A 20,927-nucleotide genomic window follows, 5' to 3' on the forward strand; every position below is an offset into this window, starting at 1 on the left:
ATGTTCTTCTCTTGTCTTTGAATAGATAAGTATATCATCAATATACACAATTACACAAACATCAAGGAATTCATGCAACACCTCATTGATAAAAAATTGAAATGCTGCGGGTGCATTACATAGACCAAAAGGCATGACTGTATATTCAAATAAGCCAAATTTAGTTTTAAAAGCTGTTTTCCATTCATCATTTTCCTTGACTCTAACCAGATGGTATGCACCTCTCAAATCTAATTTTGTGTAGATTGTGGAATGACGCAATTGGTCTAAGAGAACAGGTATTAAGGGCAATGGATATTTATCCTTTATTGTGGCCTTGTTTAATCCGCGGTATTCAATACAAGCGCGGAGACTTCCATCAGGTTTAGGAATAAAAAATAATGGCGAGGATACAGGAGAAGTAGAATGTCTTATAAACCCTGATGCCAATAACTCGTCAAGATAAGTCCTTAAATATTTTGTTTCCTCTTCTGTGAGAGCATATACTCTCGAGTTAGGCAAGGTAGCTCCAGGGATTAGGTCAATTCGACAATCATATGACCTGTGTGGTGGCAGAGATCCAGCCTTTACTGGGTCAAAAACATCTTTAAACTCTTGGTATTCAACAGGTAAATGACCTACCTGTGTTTGCGTGGCCGCACAATGTAAAATAGTCATAGATTCAGTGAGTGCTTCTTGATAACAAGTCTCACGACAAAAGCTGGAATCCAAAGTCACCGTTCTCAAAGCCCAATTAATTCTAGGATTATGCTGGGCTAACCATGGTACTCCTAGAATTAATCCAAATGTGGGTGTATCAATTAAATCAAAGCCTATTTTCTCCGTATGTCCATTCTGACATACCATAATCAAGGGAGTTGTTTTCTTGGTAATCATTCCAGAAGACAAAGCTGACCCATCTACTGCACACACAGATTCGGGTTGTGTTTTCCACTCAGTTGGAATCTGTAATTTTTCTGCCATTTTAATGTCCATGAAATTCCCTGTGGCTCCACAATCTAATAAGACTGGGACGGAATGCCGCACATGGGTACTAATTATCAAAACTACATGGATCATGAAATGTCGAGGTATTTTTGGTACCACATTAGCGGAAACATTGGAGGTCAACAAAGATTCTTTACTCGTACAAGAGACCCCCCTTCTTGCCGAGTTTGTTAGTTTTCCTGTTCTCCTGTAATGTTCATGACTACGGAATTAACTTTCTTTGCCCCTTTAGGTTTTATTGGACATTCTTTTGCAAAATGTCCAGATTTTGCACAATATAAGCAAAGGTTTAATTTTCTCCTTCTATCCTTTTCTTCTACTGACAAGGGTCCTTTAATGGTCCCAATCTGCATAGGCTCAGAGTCAGATACCTTGGAATCACTTTCCTTCCTCTCATTTTTTGATACTGAAAATCTTGGTTCAAATCGGGTTTTATCACCCTTTCTTTCACCTATTCGATGGTCTAACTTAACCACCATCTCCACAAATTCTGAATACTCTTCAGGAAGATCCACAATATGTGCCAAGGCATCTTTTAAGTCCTCACGCAACCCTCTATAAAAGAGCGACGTGCGCTTTTCCTCTGGCCACTGAGTTTCAGTCAAAAGTCTGTTAAATTGAGTTACATAAGTCAGTAAATCTTGTTTACCTTGCTTTAAATTTAATAACTCATTGTCACTAGCTTGAATGTATGTATGTTTTGCAAACAATTTAGTCATGGTGTTCTTAAACATTGGCCAGTTATGTAGAATGGGATCATCTCGATCAATATACGGTATAGACCAGTTTGCTGCCGTACCTCCCAAATAGGAAAGTACAAAGGCTACCTTAGTTGCATCCGTGGGAAACAAGTGTGGTTTACATGTAAAATGTAACTGACATTGACTAAGAAATATGGTAAATTTTCCAGAATCGCCAAAAAAGCGTTCTGGAGCGGCCAAAGGAACAACATTAGGAACAGCCACTGTTACTTGCACCGGTGAAGAATTAGAATCAGGACTCGTGACTGATCTCGAGACTTTACTACCAAACAGTGATGCATCTACATGTGGTGACAAAACAGGATTTCCCCATAATGAACCCCTCGGTTTATAACGAAGAGCTTCCTGTCTTAAGACTGCATTTTCATGTTTCAAGTTTTCTATTTCAATTTGCATCTTTTGTAAAGTCTCTGCTAAAGATTGATTTTGCGAAACATCGTCAGCCAGTGCTTGTGCCATGGCTTGTCAATCAATGAACTCTTTATCAGAATCCATATCTCTCAAGGAGAACTTAAATTGTTGTGAAGGCTTACGCTTCTGTTAACCTTCACTCACCTTAAAGGCAGGATGTTCAACTTGAGAGATGCGTGGATTGTTCTCGTCTTCCCCCAAGAACTTTCTCCGGACTCAACTGAATATTAACACAGCTTGTCCAAGTTAAGTTCTTAAGGGAAGGGGGAATTGGGACAAAATAATAAACAGAAAAAACACTCCAAATTTCAGCGTATTTCTGCGCTCTCCTGTCTGTCTTCTCGTGAAATGCAATTCTAGTATTAAACAAAGAAAAACATGAATTTAGCATAAATTACATTAAATGTGCAAGAATTAGATTTTTATATCTGCATATATTAGTACCTTTGCTGTGCTCAATATTTCGATCTACCCCTGTACACAACGTAGCATATACATCTGCAAAGGTAAGGATGACACTCTTATTATTGTTGCCTGATTCGACCTGAGTATGCAAAGATTTCTTTGAATGATGAACAAGTTGCTTGTAAATACTCACAACTAATTAGTCAAAAAAAACGCCCAAAAAGTATTAATCCAAATGTCTCTTTTTCTCTTCTTTAGTTATGTTTTTTGCGCCTTGGATTAGGAGACCGCGCTGCACCAGACTGAAATTCCACTTTCATTGAGATAAGTAAAGTTTTTATATTTGAATTGTTCTGTGCTTGTTTAGTAATTACATGCTATCACTTGGCCAAGTATTTATTTTAAATAAAGATTTGTCTGCAGAGAAAACAATGTCCGAGAAACTCACAGTTTTTGTTTCCTTGTAGTAGCCAGCCGGTTACTCACTGTTGCTGAATGCTTTCTCTTTTGCTTCCTTTTCCTCGTAGGAATCTTTTTATGTAACTCCGGATATGTAGAGGGAAGCTTTGCAGCGTCTCCGTGGCAACGAGGGAAGGCCTTCAGGACCGGACCGGATGCCTCGCAGGAACTCGGGAGGAGTCGATACAGGATTGCAGAGGAGGGATTTCTGCCTTCAGGTAAGTGTTAGAAAAACGAGCGTAAGCGCATTTGCAGGGGTTTTTGGGCTTTAAATAGAGTAGCTGGAGGGTGGGGTCTGCATGCGGAGGAACCAGTGTTCCACGTGCTTGGTTTCAATGCCGGTTTGAGCGCAGGGAACGTGATCCGAGAACGTGAGCTCAACTGCCAAAATACAGCATGTTTCTGTAACGTGCATCTCATAATACAAACAGGTTTTCTTCAACGTGACTCATACTTACAGCAGCATGAATAAAAAACAAAGCCTCATGATTTCATGCTTAACAAATTGTGCACATGTTAAACGTTTCAGTACAAGCTAATGAAATAATTCCCTAGCATTGGCATAAAGTTTCAAGACTGATGTAAATAATAATAACAAGCATTGGCAATGACCTTTTTTACAATACAATCAAGCATTACTACAAGGGTGATTCTTCCAGATGGGTTCGAGCGTGGTTGTTACAACAGACTGTAACAATGTATTAACTGGAGTGGGAATAGTAAATTATATATGTTTAATGTCCAGCACCTTCCCAGAGTATATAGTTATTGAGTGGGAATAGTAAATTATATATGTTTAGTGTCCAGCACCTTCCCTATCTAAAGGGTCCATTAGCATGTCGGGCGGTGGCACCACCGCGGTGCCGGCGGTGCGGAAAAATGCCTTTTTCCACCCGCGAGCAGCGGTCCTCACGCCCGCTACATTAGTATGACCAAACATAGCCCATTTCCCGACCGCCGTGGTGCAACGTGCACCGCCATCAAAGTGTGCCTGCCACCGCGGCGGTGGGAGCCAATGGAGACTCTCTGCCGTGCGGAATGACATCTGCCCCGCTCCACAAATTAGGATGACCCAAACAAGCAGACGCACCGCAGTGGAGAAACCGCCCAACCAGAGACGGCGGAAGCACGACAGCGGAGCGTGAAACCAGAGTCCCGGTCCACATCACCTGGTCATGACCACCATGGACCCAGCCCTACACGTCTTTCCAGTGCTATACCTGCTACATCACCAGGAACTCATGGACCGCCGCGGACGCCGCCGCAGGTACGCAATAACACATCACACAACACATAGGTTGACACAGGGTCCAAATCCACATCAGACACCCTGGTGGAGACAGGGACACATCCACAAGGGCACCCACACATCACCCACCTGCCACCAATTCACCCCTCTGCATCCTGGACACACATCTCCCGCGACCATGCAGCAATGTCCCGGTCACGTCACCGCAGCGGTGAACACAAGCAAATACATGCGCACAATGCAGAAGGTAGGGCCAGTGCCAGGCATGGGCAGAGCACAAAGACCACAGGGCCACACCCCCTCCCACCACACACTAGCACACCCCATGAAGGCACATGCCATGTGCCCCTCCTGTGCACACCATGCACAACAACAAGCCCGGTCAATTCACACCCTGCACCACACAACAATAAACCAGGGATACAGACACTGCAGCAGTGGCTGCACAGGAACACACAGCACAGTAGCACAGGGCCAGGGAAACACACACACCATCATACCAACACACTACGGGAAACTAAAATGAGGGCAAGCACCAAATGAAAACATACAATGAACAAACACCCAAATGGACACACAGCCTGCATAGTCACACATACATACCACAGACTGAAACACAGACACATACACACCCCACATGCCAACAGCAATGGAGCACAACAAATAGGAAAACCTGAGTGGGATGCACACAAATGGAAGGCCAGGGAGACACACAACAAGCATGTGTACATCACACGCAAGACAAATAACAGGGAACAACACTCTCACACCATCAAAGCACACATGGCTGGTACAGGCAGTGAGGACAAACCACAGACATCACAGTGCAACGACACAGGGAGACAGCAAGGCAAACCATGTATAGGTACAAGGATGAAAGGGAGGCCCTGAAGTCAAACTGTGAACAACCACACATCTATACAACTACTTAAGAGGAGTACACCAGCAGCACCACACATAGAGACCATTGACACACGCCATGACTGACAAAGACCAGTAGAAATCCACACACATACCCCCCTCACACCAGCAGCACACAACACCAGTGCCAAACACACTGAAGGCTGGCAATACTTGCCAGTCAACACGCACACAAACAATCACACACCCTGGGGGTAGCTGCAAACATCACACACACACACAGGGATGCCACAACAAATGTCTGCACAAAAACAACACACAAACACATGACCCAACAGAAACACACACAGAACAACAACAAGAACAGACATGCCCTGTGCAGCTAAACTGGGGAAAGGCAATGGGAGCACAGACACAACAGGAGGGCACAACATCATCACTCAGGAACAATGCACAGACAACATACCACAACACACACAAGAAGTGCACCATCACAGAAAAACGCAGCCACATCAAACAAACAACAGATGCACAGGCACAAAAATCACAAAGCAAACTCAGCAGGACATCAGGAGATGCACACCAGGCAATGACAAGGCAACAAACACACACATCACTGCATGCACAACAAGCAGTGTGTGCACACCAGGCATACCAGCCACACACAGACATCACTGACAGAACTGCAACCCACACAACACCATACAGCACCATACAGCACCATACAGCACAGCACAAACACAACAGCACACCCAGGAAGTGAAGCAATCACACATACATCCAACACAACACCAACAGATGCGCAAGTCCGGGACACAAAGGTGGAAACAACTTGACCAAAGGACTGGGCAGCACACACAGTTGGACTGCATAGGAGCAACCATGACTGACAAACAGCACCAGAACATCACATACAACCCATTGGGGAAATGCCCTGAGTGACACATTGACCCTGGACAAAGAATGGGGAGGCACACACACATGAAACCAAGGGGACAGCTGACACTAAAGTGAAGTGTACTGCATGCCAGTAGGGGACATGGCAGGAGTGTACCATACACAAAGAGAGGGAGTGCAGACCAACAATGGGTAGGCATCTGAAGCACAGATAGGGGGTGGCATTACAACACACACAACATGCCACACTGGAGGCAAGAAGGCACCATCTGACAGCAAGGCATGAGAAAACACAACCACAATGGCAGTGTGGAACAGCAGGTCTGCACAGTCCCCACAAACAGCCACCGGACACATGGATGTGCAACAAAACGCAACACTGACTCACCAGTCACACACTCTGCATACTCACAAGTGACAAAAACAACAAGTAGGAGTCAGACAGAACTGCAAGGACACACCAACACACTGTACAGTACACTACATACAACTCACACATGTGCATACAAACACATCCACAGGGCTGAACAATCAAAACAACAGGCATACAACTCCTGGGTGACACATGTGTGTAGTTCACATTGCAGGGGCATGTACACATCAGCACTCCCCACAAACGCACCCCCTTCACACCGCACACCACCTGAACTTCCAAGAGCACACATGGAAAGTAAGCCATGGGACTAGGATGACTGGCCATCACAAGATGACCACACACATACACCACTGGGCACACATGAAGGAAGAACACACATACATGATGACCCTGGATAGCCTGCCTGCAAAACTGTGTGCAGAAACCCACTCTGTGCCTTCAGTGCCCCCCAACCTGACATGTGTACAATATAGCCAACATGGACTAATCAAGTAAATGAAAACTGCTGCACATTGTGAAATTACACCATTGCCCCCACAAGTATCTGGTGCAGGAAGAACTGAAGACCCTGTCACTCCAGAAAACTGATTCGTAAGTGGACCCAAACATTGCCCATGTGGAAGTGGCACGCAGAGCATGTGGCACAGTAAACCATATACACACAGCAAAAAAATGTATTCAGTAAGGACACTGACAAAATAGACAACAGGAGCAACTGTCTTTATTCACATATTGCACAGATAGGCACCATGACATAAGCATGTCCATGAGAAGCTGCACAGGCAGGGGGCACACAGCAGTGAACGACAAGTCCAGTGGCCAGGACAAAGTGCAGACTGAGTCCATGAGAAGCTGCACAGGCAGGGGGCAAAACACAAGGCCAGTGGCCAGACCAAGGTGCAGACTGAGTCCATGAGAAGCTGCACAGGCAGGGGGCAAAACACAAGGCCAGTGGCCAGTCCAAGGTGCAGACTGAGTCCATGAGAAGCTACACAGGCAGGGGGCACACAGCAGTGAACGACAAGGCCAGTGGCCAGGACAAAGTGCAGACTGAGTCTATGAGAAGCTGCACAGGCAGGGGGCAAAACACAAAGTGAGTAGCCAGTCCATGGTGCAGACTGAGTCCATGAGAAGCTGCACAGGCTGGGGGCACACAGCAGTGAACGACAAGGCCAGTGGCCAGGACAAAGTGCAGACTGAGTCCATGAGAAGCTGCACAGGCAGGGGGCACACAGCAGTGAACGACAAGGCCAGTGGACAGGACAAAGTGCAGACTGAGTCCATGAGAAGCTGCACAGGCAGGGGGCACACAGCAGTGAACGACAAGGCCAGTGGACAGGACAAAGTGCAGACTGAGTCCATGAGAAGCTGCACAGGCAGGGGGCACACAGCAGTGAACGACAAGGCCAGTGGCCAAGACAAAGTGCAGACTGAGTCCATGAGAAGCTGCACAGGCTGGGGGCACACAGCAGTGAACGACAAGGCCAGTGGCCAGGACAAAGTGCAGACTGAGTCCATGAGAAGCTGCACAGGCAGGGGGCACACAGCAGTGAACGACAAGGCCAGTGGACAGGACAAAGTGCAGACTGAGTCCATGAGAAGCTGCACAGGCAGGGGGCACACAGCAGTGAACGACAAGGCCAGTGGCCAGGACAAAGTGCAGACTGAGTCCATGAGAAGCTGCACAGGCAGGGGGCACACAGCAGTGAACGACAAGGCCAGTGGCCAAGACAAAGTGCAGACTGAGTCCATGAGAAGCTGCACAGGCAGGGGGCAAAACACAAGGCCAGTGGCCAGTCCAAGGTGCAGACTGAGTCCATGAGAAGCTGCACAGGGAATGTGTGTGAATGTACCTTTCCATGGTCAGCAACACAGTCAGGGGGTACAATGTGCAGTACAGGCCCACCTGTGTGAGAGAAAGGTTGTGAGGGTAACTACCATTCAGACTTGGCTGTCAGGTGGACTGGGAGCTGGCTGTGTCTTGGGGACTGTCGGGGCACCTGAACGGGGAGAGTGCAGAACAGCTGAGGTAGAGCTATCAGTGGTTTGGCAAGCCAGAGGGCTCCTTGGACCAGGTGGTGTAGTGGCACATGGAGGTGGAGTCATGCAGACAAGAGACATGGTGTGGCTTGGAGATGGGGAGGGGTGCCTTTCCACTTCTTGGGGATTCTAAATGGCTTGCCTGACTTTAGATCACTGTGAAGTGGTGTGGGCACAACAGGCACACTCACCACCAAAGCTGCATCAGGTCCAGGCGCTGGCACCCCCTCTGGTGATGTGCTGGACCCAGCGGAACGCTTTGCCTGGTTTCGCCTCTGCTCCCCCTTCCCCTGTTTACTAGGTGTCACCCCTACAGTACACTCCGGCCCCTGCTTCACTGCGCTTGGAATGGGAGTCGAGGTGGTGGGTGAATCTGTCTTGGAGCCCTTCCTAGGTGTACCCTTGGGATGCACCACCTCCTTGGTGGGCACAGACACTGTATGCTTCTCTTTGTGCGATGCTTTAGGGGCAGGAGAGTCCTTGTATGGGGATGCCTCTGAGGCATGTGTGCCTGAGGCCTGCTGCTTTGCTTTTGGTCCACTGGTGTCGCCTGACGGGCTTTTCTCCCTGCACACTGGGGTGGCTTTGGTCTTCTGTGGGATGGTGTCTGCGGCCGGGACCACTTGGGTTGCTGCTGCTGTGTGCTCCGTGTGGTGTATCGTGACTTTGATGTATATGGACCGTGGTCACTATCGTCAGATGTAGCCACTGCCAGGGGGGTGGACTAAGGGACCGGAGCTGGACTGTGAGTATGTGCCTGTTGAAGGGTAGACGTCACTGTCGATGACAAAGCCTGGACTGTCCGGTGCAGTCCACCCACGTCAGAATGTATGCTCTCCATGAAAGCAACAACCTGGGCCAATTGTTTGTCGTGGTCAATGAAGGCATTGAGGAGAGCTGTCTGGCCTCCACACAGCTGGCGCAAAAGGTCCACAGACTCAGCACTGATGGCAGCGGGGGGACAGGGGCAGAGGCAGCGGTGCCAGGGGTGAAGGACACTCTTCCCCTCTTACTGAGGCGGACATGGGCAGCACCAGAGGAAGTGGCTGGGAGGGTGGGCACTGGCTGCTGTGTGGTGGAAGACGATGCAGAGTCCCGTTCCCAGTGCCCTCCAACATGGAAGCATCCCCACTGGCATGAGATGATTTGGTGCTTTGCGTCTCAAGCTGGGATTCCTCCAGCATACTCCTGTCCCCCTCTGAGGCGCTGGTGACATCTGTGTCACTGGGCTCCTGTGCAGCTGTTGTGCTTGTTTCACCCCCACTGGTGTAAGTCTCCTGTCCCTCCGTGACCACAGGACATGCTGCATGAGAGAGAGAGAGATGTAGGGTCAGGTCAGTGTCAGCAACAGAAAAAACATATGCAAGCAATGCACAACACCCTGTGCAATTACATCATGCCAACTCACTATATAGACTCAAGCAGTGCGTGGAAACTGGACATTCAGGCATGAGTGAGCCATGTGATGACCACACAGCACAACACACTGCTTGTGGTTCTGTTCAACCAGACACACAACTAGCTCTGAGCACACCTAGGGACATGATGGGGGCACACTACTTGTTGCCAATGACAGATCTGGATGGAACAGAAGGGGACAACACAGACCCAGACTACAACATGACAGTCCACAATGGACATTAGCCCATGCCACCCACCATGTTGTACTGTGGGGACAATAGAATGGTGCACATTTCTGTCAGATGTGTAGGCCTCCCCAATCTGGGTGCATGCAATGGACGCATTGATGAAGGCACAGTCAGATTGGGCACACTGCCGTTCCCTCCCATGGGATTCCCAAGACTACCCTAGTGCAGAAGAAACCTGAAGAACACAACTCTGAATGTAATGTGAATGCACAGCATCCAAATCACCGTTGTCAGTGCAGGTAGGGCTAATGCATGCCACAGGCACCCAGCCCAGCATCCACTTACATGCCACAGCATCACACTACCAACATCACATAGGCCACCGCTGGCACAGGCTCTGTACACATGCAGTCACTCCCAGCCAAAGTCACCCTCCCCAAATGTTCACCCCTGGCTTGCTGCTGATGCTCCTTCAAACGTGCATCCAGCTCAGGCTGTGTCACCGCCAAGATGCGGCCCATTAGTGGTGTCATTCTGCACAGTGCCAAACGCCCAGTGCGAGGAAGCAGCCCCAAGGTCATCTCCGCCACGTTCTTTGCCAGCCGGCTGATGTCATCCCACCTCTTGTGGCAGTGGGTGCACCATCAGTTTGAGACCACCAGAGCTCGAACCTTCGCTGCAATGGCCCTCCACATGGCCTTACGCTGGTGTACCTTGAGCTGCAGGCATGGGAGACAAGAGGGGGAAATGATCAGAGACACAGTGTTATGTACCGACAGCTATCAGTATAGCAGCAAGATACAAACTCATCACATATCCAACGATATGTCTATCAGAGACTACAGTACATCTCACATAGTACATCTGTATGAGAAAAGCTGATGTAAATGCATGAAGGTGTGAGGGGGAACACAGTCCCTGCACATCTCACACACATGCAGGATGCCAGCACTGGAACCCCTATGTAGCCTGCCCACATCTCCAGTCCATTGTTGGGTTGAGCAACACATACATCACATATCAACCTGTGTGTGGGGGGTGACCCACTGTGTCCAGGACCGCGCAGCCCCAATGTCCCTGCCCTGTGAATAGATTACTGTGTCACAGATGTCAAATTGAGGGACATGATCTCACAACTACAAAATGCCGTTCACAAGGGCGGTTGTGTGCAATCTACAGTGCTGAGATGGCCATAGCTGGAGTGCAATGTGAAAAGACTGATGTCATACTCTGTAAGTGAAGTGATATGTCCTTGTCTTTGTAGACGGGGACTGTGCTGCCCAGCTGGGCTCACACTGAGATGGACTACAGGGACACACACAGCCATCCAGCCAAGCAATCACTGTCCTGACTACAGCATGAACAACCTTCTGTGTCACTGTATGGCTGACAACACAACACAGATCACTCATGCATACATGCGCAGACAGGGAAACCTGTGGCATTGTGTACACACACCCTTCCCCTGGATACAGCATGTCATGCAGTGCATGACACTACCCCACACTCCCAGGCACGTACTGCATCAGTCCAACTACATGTGTTGCCCCCCTGCCCTCCCCCCTGTTGATGACTTACCACGACATTTGGGGCACCATATAGCCTTGGGTACTGTGTGAGCACCCCATCCACCAGGACCTCCAGCTCTTCGCTCGTTAAGGGCCTGGCACGGATCTTCTCTGTCCTTGCCATCACTGTGGACATCGGCAGAATTGGGTGGTGAGGGGTCTCAGGCAGCAGTCCCTGGAGGCAGCAGCAGGTGAGGCGTCTCAGACGCAGTCCCTGGAGGCAGCAGCAGGTGAGGCGTCTCTGGCAGCAGGCTCTGGGAGCAGTGGAAATGTGAGGCTCAATTCCTCACATATATAGCCCCCTGGGTCGTTTCAACAGTGCCAAGCTGCAGAAATTTGTGGTCCAGGTCTGCCTCTTTCAAATGCATCCAATGCCCGCCCCCGTGGTGGCGGAGCACACCTACCGCGATTTTCAAAATTGCATCATGCCACCACTATTGAGCTTCCCATTGGCTCTAGGGCAAGCTCCATGGCGGTGACACACCGCAGGGGCCCGGTGTGCGCTAGCGCAATGGTGCATCTTTCAAATGCATCCGATGACTGCCTCCGCGGTGGTGGAGCACGCCTACCGCGATTTTCAAAATTGCATCATGCCACCGCTATCGAGCTTCCCATTGCCTCTAGGACAAGCTCCATGGTGGTGAAACACCGCCGGGGCCAGGCGGTAGCTACCGCAAAATGGGGGGTGGAGCATGCCGACCGCCATCTCCCCATGTCTCCATGCCTATCACTACCGCACATATGTGAATGGGGGTGCTGGTGACACACCGCCGGGGCCAGACATTAGCTACCGCGAAATGGGTGGCAGAGCATGCCAACCGCCATCTCCCCATGTCTCCATGCCTATCACTACCGCACATATGTGAATGGGGTGCTGGTGACACACCGCCGGGGCCAGGCGGTAGCTACCGCGAAATGGGTGGTGGAGCATGCCAACCGCCATCTCCCCATGTCTCCATGCCTATAACTATCGCACATATGTGAATGGGGGTGCTGATGACACACCGTCAGGGCCAGGAGGTAGCTACCGCGATATGGGTGCCATACAATCGCAATGGCCATCTGGCAAACATCAACAGTGCACAGTGCCTACATGGTCAATGGCACATCATTGTGCACACGATGCCAATGTTCCATTTACTCCACTGATGGCTACACATGCCATGTTTGTGTGTGTGATTTCGTTGATTGGCCTGTACTCACTCACATGTCACTATGGATTTGATGGTTGGGTGGGCAGGACATTGTTGTTCTGGACTCTACAATGTGTACACATGTCAATGTGTTGAGGTGCAGTGACAATCACAGCAATTCTCGTCTTATTGAATGATGATCCATTTTGCATTGCCTCTCATGTCTGCTCATGCATACATTCGTCATTCCTGCGCTGACGGTGGTCATTGTGTGGTGGATGTGTGCCAGGTTGTAATGACACATTAAGTTGTGACAGGTACAGCAGCTAGGTATGAGACTGGGGGCCCGATTCACAGAACTAACTTAAGACAAAATCCTAAACTTACTACCATTTTGGTATTCACAGAAGGCACTTACTCATTTCGGTATTCACAGAAGTTAGGAGTCCTAACTTTAGGACTCCTAAATGCCTTCTGTGAATACCGAAAGTCTTAAAATTAGGATTTTTCGCAGTTTAGTAGTAGTATAGTTAGGACTCCTAACTTTAGGACTCCTAAATGCCTTCTGTGAATACCGAAAGTCTTAAAATTAGGATTTTTCTCAATTTAGTAGTCCTAAGTTTAGAATTAGGACTACTAAATTGAGAAAAATCCTAATTTTAAGACTTTCGGTATTCACAGAAGGCATTTAGGAGTCCTAAAGTTAGGAGTCCTAACTATACTACTACTAAACTGAGAAAAATCCTAATTTTAAGGCTTACGGTAGTCACAGAAGGCATTTAGGAGTCCTAAAGTTAGGAGTCCTAAACTTAGGACTACTAAATTGAGAAAAATCCTAATTTTAAGAATTTCGGTATTCACAGAAGGCATTTAGGAGCCCTAAAGTTAGGAGTCCTAACTATACTACTACTAAACTGCGAAAAATCCTAATTTTAAGACTTTCGGTATTCACAGAAGGCATTTAGGAGTCCTAAAGTTAGGACTCCTAACTTCTGTGAATACCGAAATGAGTAAGTGCCTTCTGTGAATACCAAAATGAGTAAGTGCCTTCTGTGAATACCAAAATGGTAGTAAGTTTAGGATTTTGTCTTAAGTTAGTTCTGTGAATCGGGCCCAGTGGGTTTAGTTTGTTGCACATATGCTGGATGCTATACTCCCAGGCGTGCCCATGTGAAATGTGGCCATATCCCTATGTGCATGCACATTCACCAAGGTGGTGTTTGAGGTACTTGTCTTGTGTAAGTTGACAGGTGTACCCTTTGCGTAGCTGAAGGTGTCCCTACATGTAAGCTGGTCTGTAACTCAATATTGATGGCAGTCATTGTTGTCGTTGTGTCATCCAGAACGTGATATTCTGTGCACATCTCATGATGTATTGCATTGACATGTGTCCACTATCATCTCAAATAGGAGGAGGCCAAATTTGATTAGTCACTTGACGGTGCTGGAGGACATGGAGGATGTTGCGATCATCCGGAAATGCCGTTTGGATAGAGCCACCCTGAAAACCCTTTGTGATCTGTTGAGCCCCACCTGCAGCATCGCCGGACATATCCAACAGCTTTCACCCCTACTTATAAGGTGATGGTGGCCCTGCATTTTTTTGCCCCTGGATCGTTCCAAGAGACAGTGGCCAGCACAGGTGGGATGTCACAATCGATGTTCAGCATGGTGCTGCATGATGTACTTTCCGCCATGATGATATGCAAGGACAGATACATCCATTTCCCCAGGGGTGTTGAATTGCCAGTTGTGAAGGGAGACTTCTATCCCCTTGGACACATCTCCAATGTTGTTGGTACCATTGATTGCTCCCATGTCGGGCTTGTGCCACCATAGGCAAGTGAGCACATTTTCAGGAATCATAAGCATTACCACTCCATAAATGTGCAGGTCGTGTGCCTGGCAGATATGATCATCTCCCACATGTGTGCCAAATTCCCAGGCTCGGCCCATGACTTCTACATCCTGTGGAATAGCATTGTGCCCCAGCTGATGGCTAATCTGCTTCCCGAGCGTGCATGGATTGTGGGTGAGTATGCCTAGTCATATTGCGTGCTGGGTGTGTGAGCTGCTGCCCTCAGCCTCAGCGACATTGCAATGTCTATTTGTGTTTGTCATACCTAGGTGACTCTGCATATCCCAACCGTCCCTGGTTGCTGAGCCCACTGAGGAATCCCAGGACCCCAGCTGAGGTCTGCAACAATGAGGTACATGGAAGGACACGTTGTGTGGTGGAGCGTACCTTTGGTCTGCTCAAGTCACGTTTCCGCTGCCTGGACAAGACCGGAGGTGCACTGGCATACTCGCCCGTGAAGGTGTGTCAGATTGTAGTGGCATGCTGCATGCTCCACAACCTAGCCATTCGCAAGGAGATTCTCCTACTCCTGGATGATGGTGAGGACCCAAGGCCCCAGCCTGCAAACCAACCTGTGTCCAGTGATGAGGACAGTGGAGAGGAGGAAGGTGTTGACCTGCGTGAACAGCTCATCACCCGCTACTTCACTTGAAGGTTGGTGACAATGTGCAACATACCCATTGTCTGCTGATATTGCTGTTGTCGTGAAGGGGCATGTGAGAATTGTAGCAGCAGCCAGTTGTAGACCCAGCGGTGTTTGGCAATGTTTCTGGGACAGGTCATTTGGGAACATCTACAGGACGTGTATGTTAACACTTGTTGCCCATTGTGACGTGTGCATGTTGGGTTATCCTGATGGTAGGGGTTGTGTGATGTCTGTGATGCCACACCCAGACCAGTGAAAGTAGTTCTGTTGTGTTTCCCTAGGTGCCTTGCCTACATGCAGCCCATGCTCCTGGTACATTGTGATCATGTTGCAGGCTGTACATCCTGCAATAAAGACGGAGCAGACACAACAACATGTGTGTAATGATATTTTATTTGCAATGGTGAGATGCGAGGGGTGGGTGTACATTTCCATTGGGGGGGTGGAGCAATGAGTTGACAATTGTGGTAGATGAGATAATCGAGTAGTCACCACATTGATGTGGTGACCCAGTCCAACAGACAGATGCCATTCACAAGGCAGTGTGAGGAAGGACAGTCCAAAAAGTCAATGCAGTGGTGGAGAGGGTTGCTAATATGACTGGCTCCATGACTGGTGTCTGGCTGGTGCTTTGCCTCCAGATACTCCCAGGGTCTTCTTAGGATGTCCCCTTCGTCGTTTGGCAGGGGGGGGCCTGCTGCAGGGCCAGTGGGATCTGAGAACTCACCCCTCTCTCGGGGCGCAGGGGAGGATGGTGAAATGTCTTCCTGCGGCCCACCAGAGGGAGGTGGAGGTGTTGTTTGTGGCACATGCCTGTCCCTCAGTGCCGTCACTTGCTGGCCCAAGAGGTCCACGATTTGTCCCATGCGGGTGTCGATGGACCTCATCAGCAGGATGAGCTTGTGCAACAGTCCGTCCGACCGGCCCGTTCGTCCCTGGGCCTGTTCGTATGTGCCCTGGACTCTGGTGATGTGTTCCAGGGATTGGGTCCCAGACTCCTGGTGTCCGTGGGTGACCCTGTCCCTCCCACCTGCCCTGCCGCCACGGACCTGTTGCCTCACCACTGTGGGCACCCGCATCCTCTCCCTACCCTCTTCCGTCAGTGGTGTGTGCTGGTCATCCTCTGGGACAGGGAGGGTGTTGCAGGCAGCACTGGTGGTGGTGGTGGTGGTATTGGCGGTGGCCGCACAGGCCCTGACAGCAGGGATCTGCTGTGGAGTTGGTGTTGCCGCAGATGTGGTGGGGGGGACGATGGGGTCCTGGGACCTGTTGCTCCCTGGCACACCAGATGGACCGGCTTCAAGCTCATCGTCCATGGCAGTAGCGGTCCGTGGAGGAAGTTCGGTGGGGCAGTGAGGCAGGGCGGGGGAGGGGCAGGGTGGGGAAATGTAACCACCGGAATATGGATGAACGGAGGTAAGTACACATTTCAATAAATAAAACAAATTCCTTTGCGCGCGCAACGAAATTCGTTTTATTTATTTAAATGTGTACTTACCTCCGTTCATCCATATTCCGGTGTTTACATTTTCCCCCTTGCCCTTCCCCCGGCCCGCCTCACCGCCCCACCGAACTCCCTCCACGGACAGCTACTGGTCCATGGAATCCTGGGAGTCAACATCCGAGAGTCCATGTACCGGGGGAGGGGAGACTGGCTCTGCAGATTGCTGGTGTTGTCCTCTGCAGTGAGTTCTTGGTCACCTGTGGGTCAGATGGGACATGGTCATTGTAGTGCACCCGGCAAGCTTTGTGTTAGCTGTGTGTTATTCACTTTTTGTACACTGCACAATTGACTGATCATCACATTGTTTCCTATGTGCACTACTGTGCTTCCTGACATGATGCAGTGGTACATGCATTACTTGTCCATGGTGTGAGGTGTCAAGGCATACTATGCGACTCGTGCACAATTAATGGTTACAGGGACTTGTTGCCATCTAGGGCCTGGCACAAATGTTTTTAATTGAGGACTCATTGTTGCTTTGTCTGACCTGGCAGGCGTCACAACTGGCCATGGACTGGCCATTGTCATCTCCTGCATACCTTTGTCCTGTCATGTGCATATCTTGATTTGTACCATCACACATGCATTCGTATTTTTCGAACTGTCCTTGTTGCACTTGTCCCATGGCAATTCACATGTAAATAGGTGCTGTGCATGATTGTGCCCTGACTTTCTTCTACTTGTGCATTGGAGTGTCACACTTTGGTAGCTGTGCCAGTTTCCTTAGCTTACCTGTGTGCACACTGTGCTTGGCAATGGGGTAGGTGTGCCTCTTTGTGCAATGAGAGGGCTGGTGTTGTCATATGGCACCATTTAATTTGTGACGAATGTGTGGGTGCAAATACTGGCTACTTACCTGTAATGTGCCTACATTTGGGTTTGTTATTTCACACATGTGTGTATGCGTTGTGGCAGCTTACATCCTGCTCAGTGGGGTCACAGGCCAGAATCATATGTCTACCTACCTGTAAGTTTGTTTTGTGTACTGCAATGGCTTCCATCTGCTTCTGGGTGGGGTGGGGGGAGGGCTCCATCCTGCTGAGTAGGGGCCAGGGAGCATGGTGGGAGTGGGAGTGCAGGCCTCCCACCCACAAACACCCTCATTGTGAAGATGGCTACCTAACTGTAAGTTTGCTTGGTTTACTGCAATGGCTTCCAACTGCTTCTGGGTGGGGTGGGGGGAGGGCTCCATCCTGCTGAGGTGGGGGCAGGGTACATGGTGGGAGTAGTGGTACAGGCCTCCCACACCTAGACACCCTCCCATGGAAGATGGCTACCTACCTGTAAGTTTGTTTGGTGTACTGCAATGGCTTACAACTGCTTCTGGGTGGGGTGGGGGAGGGCTGCATCCTACTGAGGTGGGGGCAGGGTGCATGGTGGGAGTAGTGGTACAGGCCTCCCACACCCAGACACCCTCCCATGGAAGATGGCTACCTACCTGTAAGTTTGTTTTGTGTACTGCAATAGCTTTCAACTGCTTCTGGGTGGGGTGGGGGGAGGGCTCCATCCTGCTGAGGTGGGAGCCAGGGAGCATGGTGGGAGTGGTAGTGCAGGCCTTCCACCCACAAACACCCTCATTGTGAAGATGGCTACCTATCTGCAAGTTTGTTTGGTTTACTGCAATGGATTCCAACTGCTTCTGGGTGGGGTGGGGGGAGGGCTCCATCCTGCTGAGGTGGGGGGCAGGGTGCATGGTGAGAGTAGTGGTACAAGCCTCCCACAACCAGACACCCTCACTGTGAAGATGGCTACCTACCTGTTTGTTTGATGAGGGTGATGTAATGGCTTCCAACTGCTTCGGGGGGGAGGGCTCCATCTTGCTGAGGTGGGGGCCAGGGTGCATGGTGGGAGTAGTGGTACAGGCCTCCCACCCACACACACCCTCATTGTGAAGATGGCTACCTACCTGTAAGTTTGTATTGTGTACTGCAAGGGCTTCCAACTGCTTCTGGGTAGGGGAGTGCTCCATCCTCCTCAGGTGTGGGACAGAGGGAATGGTGGGGGTAGTAGTGCAGGACTCCTACCCGCAAACACCCTCCCAAGGAAGATGGCTACCTACCTGTAAGTTTGATGTGGGTAATGTAATGGCTGACACATGCTTCTGGGTGTGGTGGGTGGTGGGCTCCATCTTGCTGATGCTGTGGGACAAGGGTGCCTGGTGGGAGTTGTAGTGCTCTCTGCCTGTACACATGCCCCCATGGTAATGTTGGTAGCTACGTTTGGGGTGAATGGGAGTGGGTGAATGTTGGATCTGTGAGCCATGTTTTTGTGAGTGTGTGGTGCAGATGGATGGAATTTGTCCTAGGTGGTGTAGCTTTGTAGTTGTGCAAGATAGTACATAGCAGAGTGGTGGTAGTCATTTGTTTGTACTTACCAGCCTCCACTCCCCCGGCTACTCCTGTGAGACTCTCTGGATGCAGAGAGGCAAGCACCTTCTCCTCCCATGGTGTGAATGGTTTTTGTGGTATGGGAGGGCCACCGCCAGTCCTCTGAGCCAACACACGGTTCTTGCTTCTCCTCTATTTGACAACCCTCTTCAGATCATGCCACTGCTTCATGATCTCCTTTTGTGATCTTGGGTTGGTCCATACTTCCTTGACCCTTTGGACTTTCCTTGCCCACATTTGTGTCCTTGTGGCTAATGGTGTCTGTTGGACCAGGCTACCAAACAGCTGTGGTTCCACTCTGACTATGTCATCTACCATGACTGTCAACTCACTCTCTGTGAATTTGGGCATTTTTCTGTGTGGCCATGGTGTGTGGTGTGCAAAGTGGTTGTGGGTGCAGCAGTGTGAGTGGTGGTTGTGGTTGTGATGTGTATGGTGTGTATTGTGCAGGGGGGTTAGTTGTGCAGGTGTGGAAGTGGTGGTGGTGCTGTGTGTGGTGTGGCTAGTGATGTTGTGTCCTTTGCCTTTCCTGTCAGCTGGGGTGTGTGTCCCTTCTCTCATGGAGTGTTGCAAAGGATTGTGGTCAGGGAAGGGGCTGGTTTTATACTCAGATATGTGGGTGTGTCCAATTGGGGTATTGCTGTCAGGTGTGTTGTACTGGGATTTTTATGTTTCTTTTTGCCATGTGGTTGTGTCATTGGGGTGTGTTTTGTGCATTTGGGGCGAGACCAATACAGGGTTTGGCTTCTACACAGCAAGGCCAAGCCTACTATACTCAAATAACAAAAGAACGCCAGTACTGCAACTTCCTTCAAACTCTGATCATGACTAATTGAACCAAAATCAATGTCACAACAACCACTGTTTCCGTTGGATTTAATCAAAAAAGTTTTTTCTTCAAAAGAATTTAAGCACCATCTCACAATATCATCAAATTATTACTTTAAACCAGAAAAATCTTAAAAGAAGTTAAAAAAAACACCTCACACTCTAACATAGAAATAGTTCACTCTTCATCTAACTTCACTTTTGCGCATTCTCAACAAACCCATTTACTCAATCAAACACTTCAACACTGCCACACTATCACTGCACTCTTTTCATACTACTCAACACTCTCAAACATACATCTGCACAATTTTTCGAAACAAATGAGTCTTTGAAAATACTTGATGCAAAAAATCAAGAAAAAGCCATCAACAAAATAGATTAGACTAGGTAGCCAATGTGTACAAAGTTCGTATTTGATTGGCCTAAACACTGTGGTCTACGCGTTTCGAATCCCTCCAGATAAGGGGATTCTCATCAGGACCAATATAGCTGAAAGACCTAAAAGGGAAAAACATTGTCTTAATAAATGACCTCCAAGACACACCACCTCAAGCCACCTCTTAAGCGCATCAGTCCTTACCTTCATCACTGCGAACCAATCAATCATTCAAATGTCAGTCCTGAAAAAATAATAATAATAATCAATGTCATCCTATCACCGTCCTGTAACTAAGTGTGGTGAATGACTATGTCAACCATGAGGTATCAGGGAATAAGAATCTTACTTGAGACATGCTGAGGCGGTAAACGCCGGTGGTGGATCGAAATTATTATTGGAAAATCTGTAGAAAAAATGCCCGTTGTTAGACACTAGTTTGCTTAGTGATTTCGATATTCCAAATAGAATGCACATGCGATAAAGTCTACCTGATTCAGTTTCGGTCTTCTCCTATCTTGTTATCACCGGCACAACTTGAGAAAAGCCCAATTTAGGCAGAGGCGCTTAGCGAGAATCTGCAACAAAC

At 49.0% G+C, this 20,927-nt stretch overlaps 1 protein-coding gene across 1 annotated transcript in view; it reads left to right on the plus strand.

Moving 5' to 3' along the window:
• The first annotated feature begins 2,822 nt into the window (after positions 1-2,822).
• The window catches only part of LOC146865390 (uncharacterized), a 67,115-nt gene continuing 49,010 nt past the window's right edge, over positions 2,823-20,927 (plus strand). The window contains exon 1 of the mRNA XM_085640734.1: positions 2,823-3,241. Coding sequence (XP_085496860.1) covers positions 3,179-3,241 — 63 coding nt within the window. The 5' untranslated portion in view covers positions 2,823-3,178. The remainder of the gene's footprint in view (positions 3,242-20,927) is intronic.

This window comes from Triturus cristatus, chromosome 2_1 (genome assembly GCF_964204655.1).
Source record: "Triturus cristatus chromosome 2_1, aTriCri1.1, whole genome shotgun sequence".
Lineage (NCBI taxonomy): Eukaryota > Metazoa > Chordata > Amphibia > Caudata > Salamandridae > Triturus > Triturus cristatus.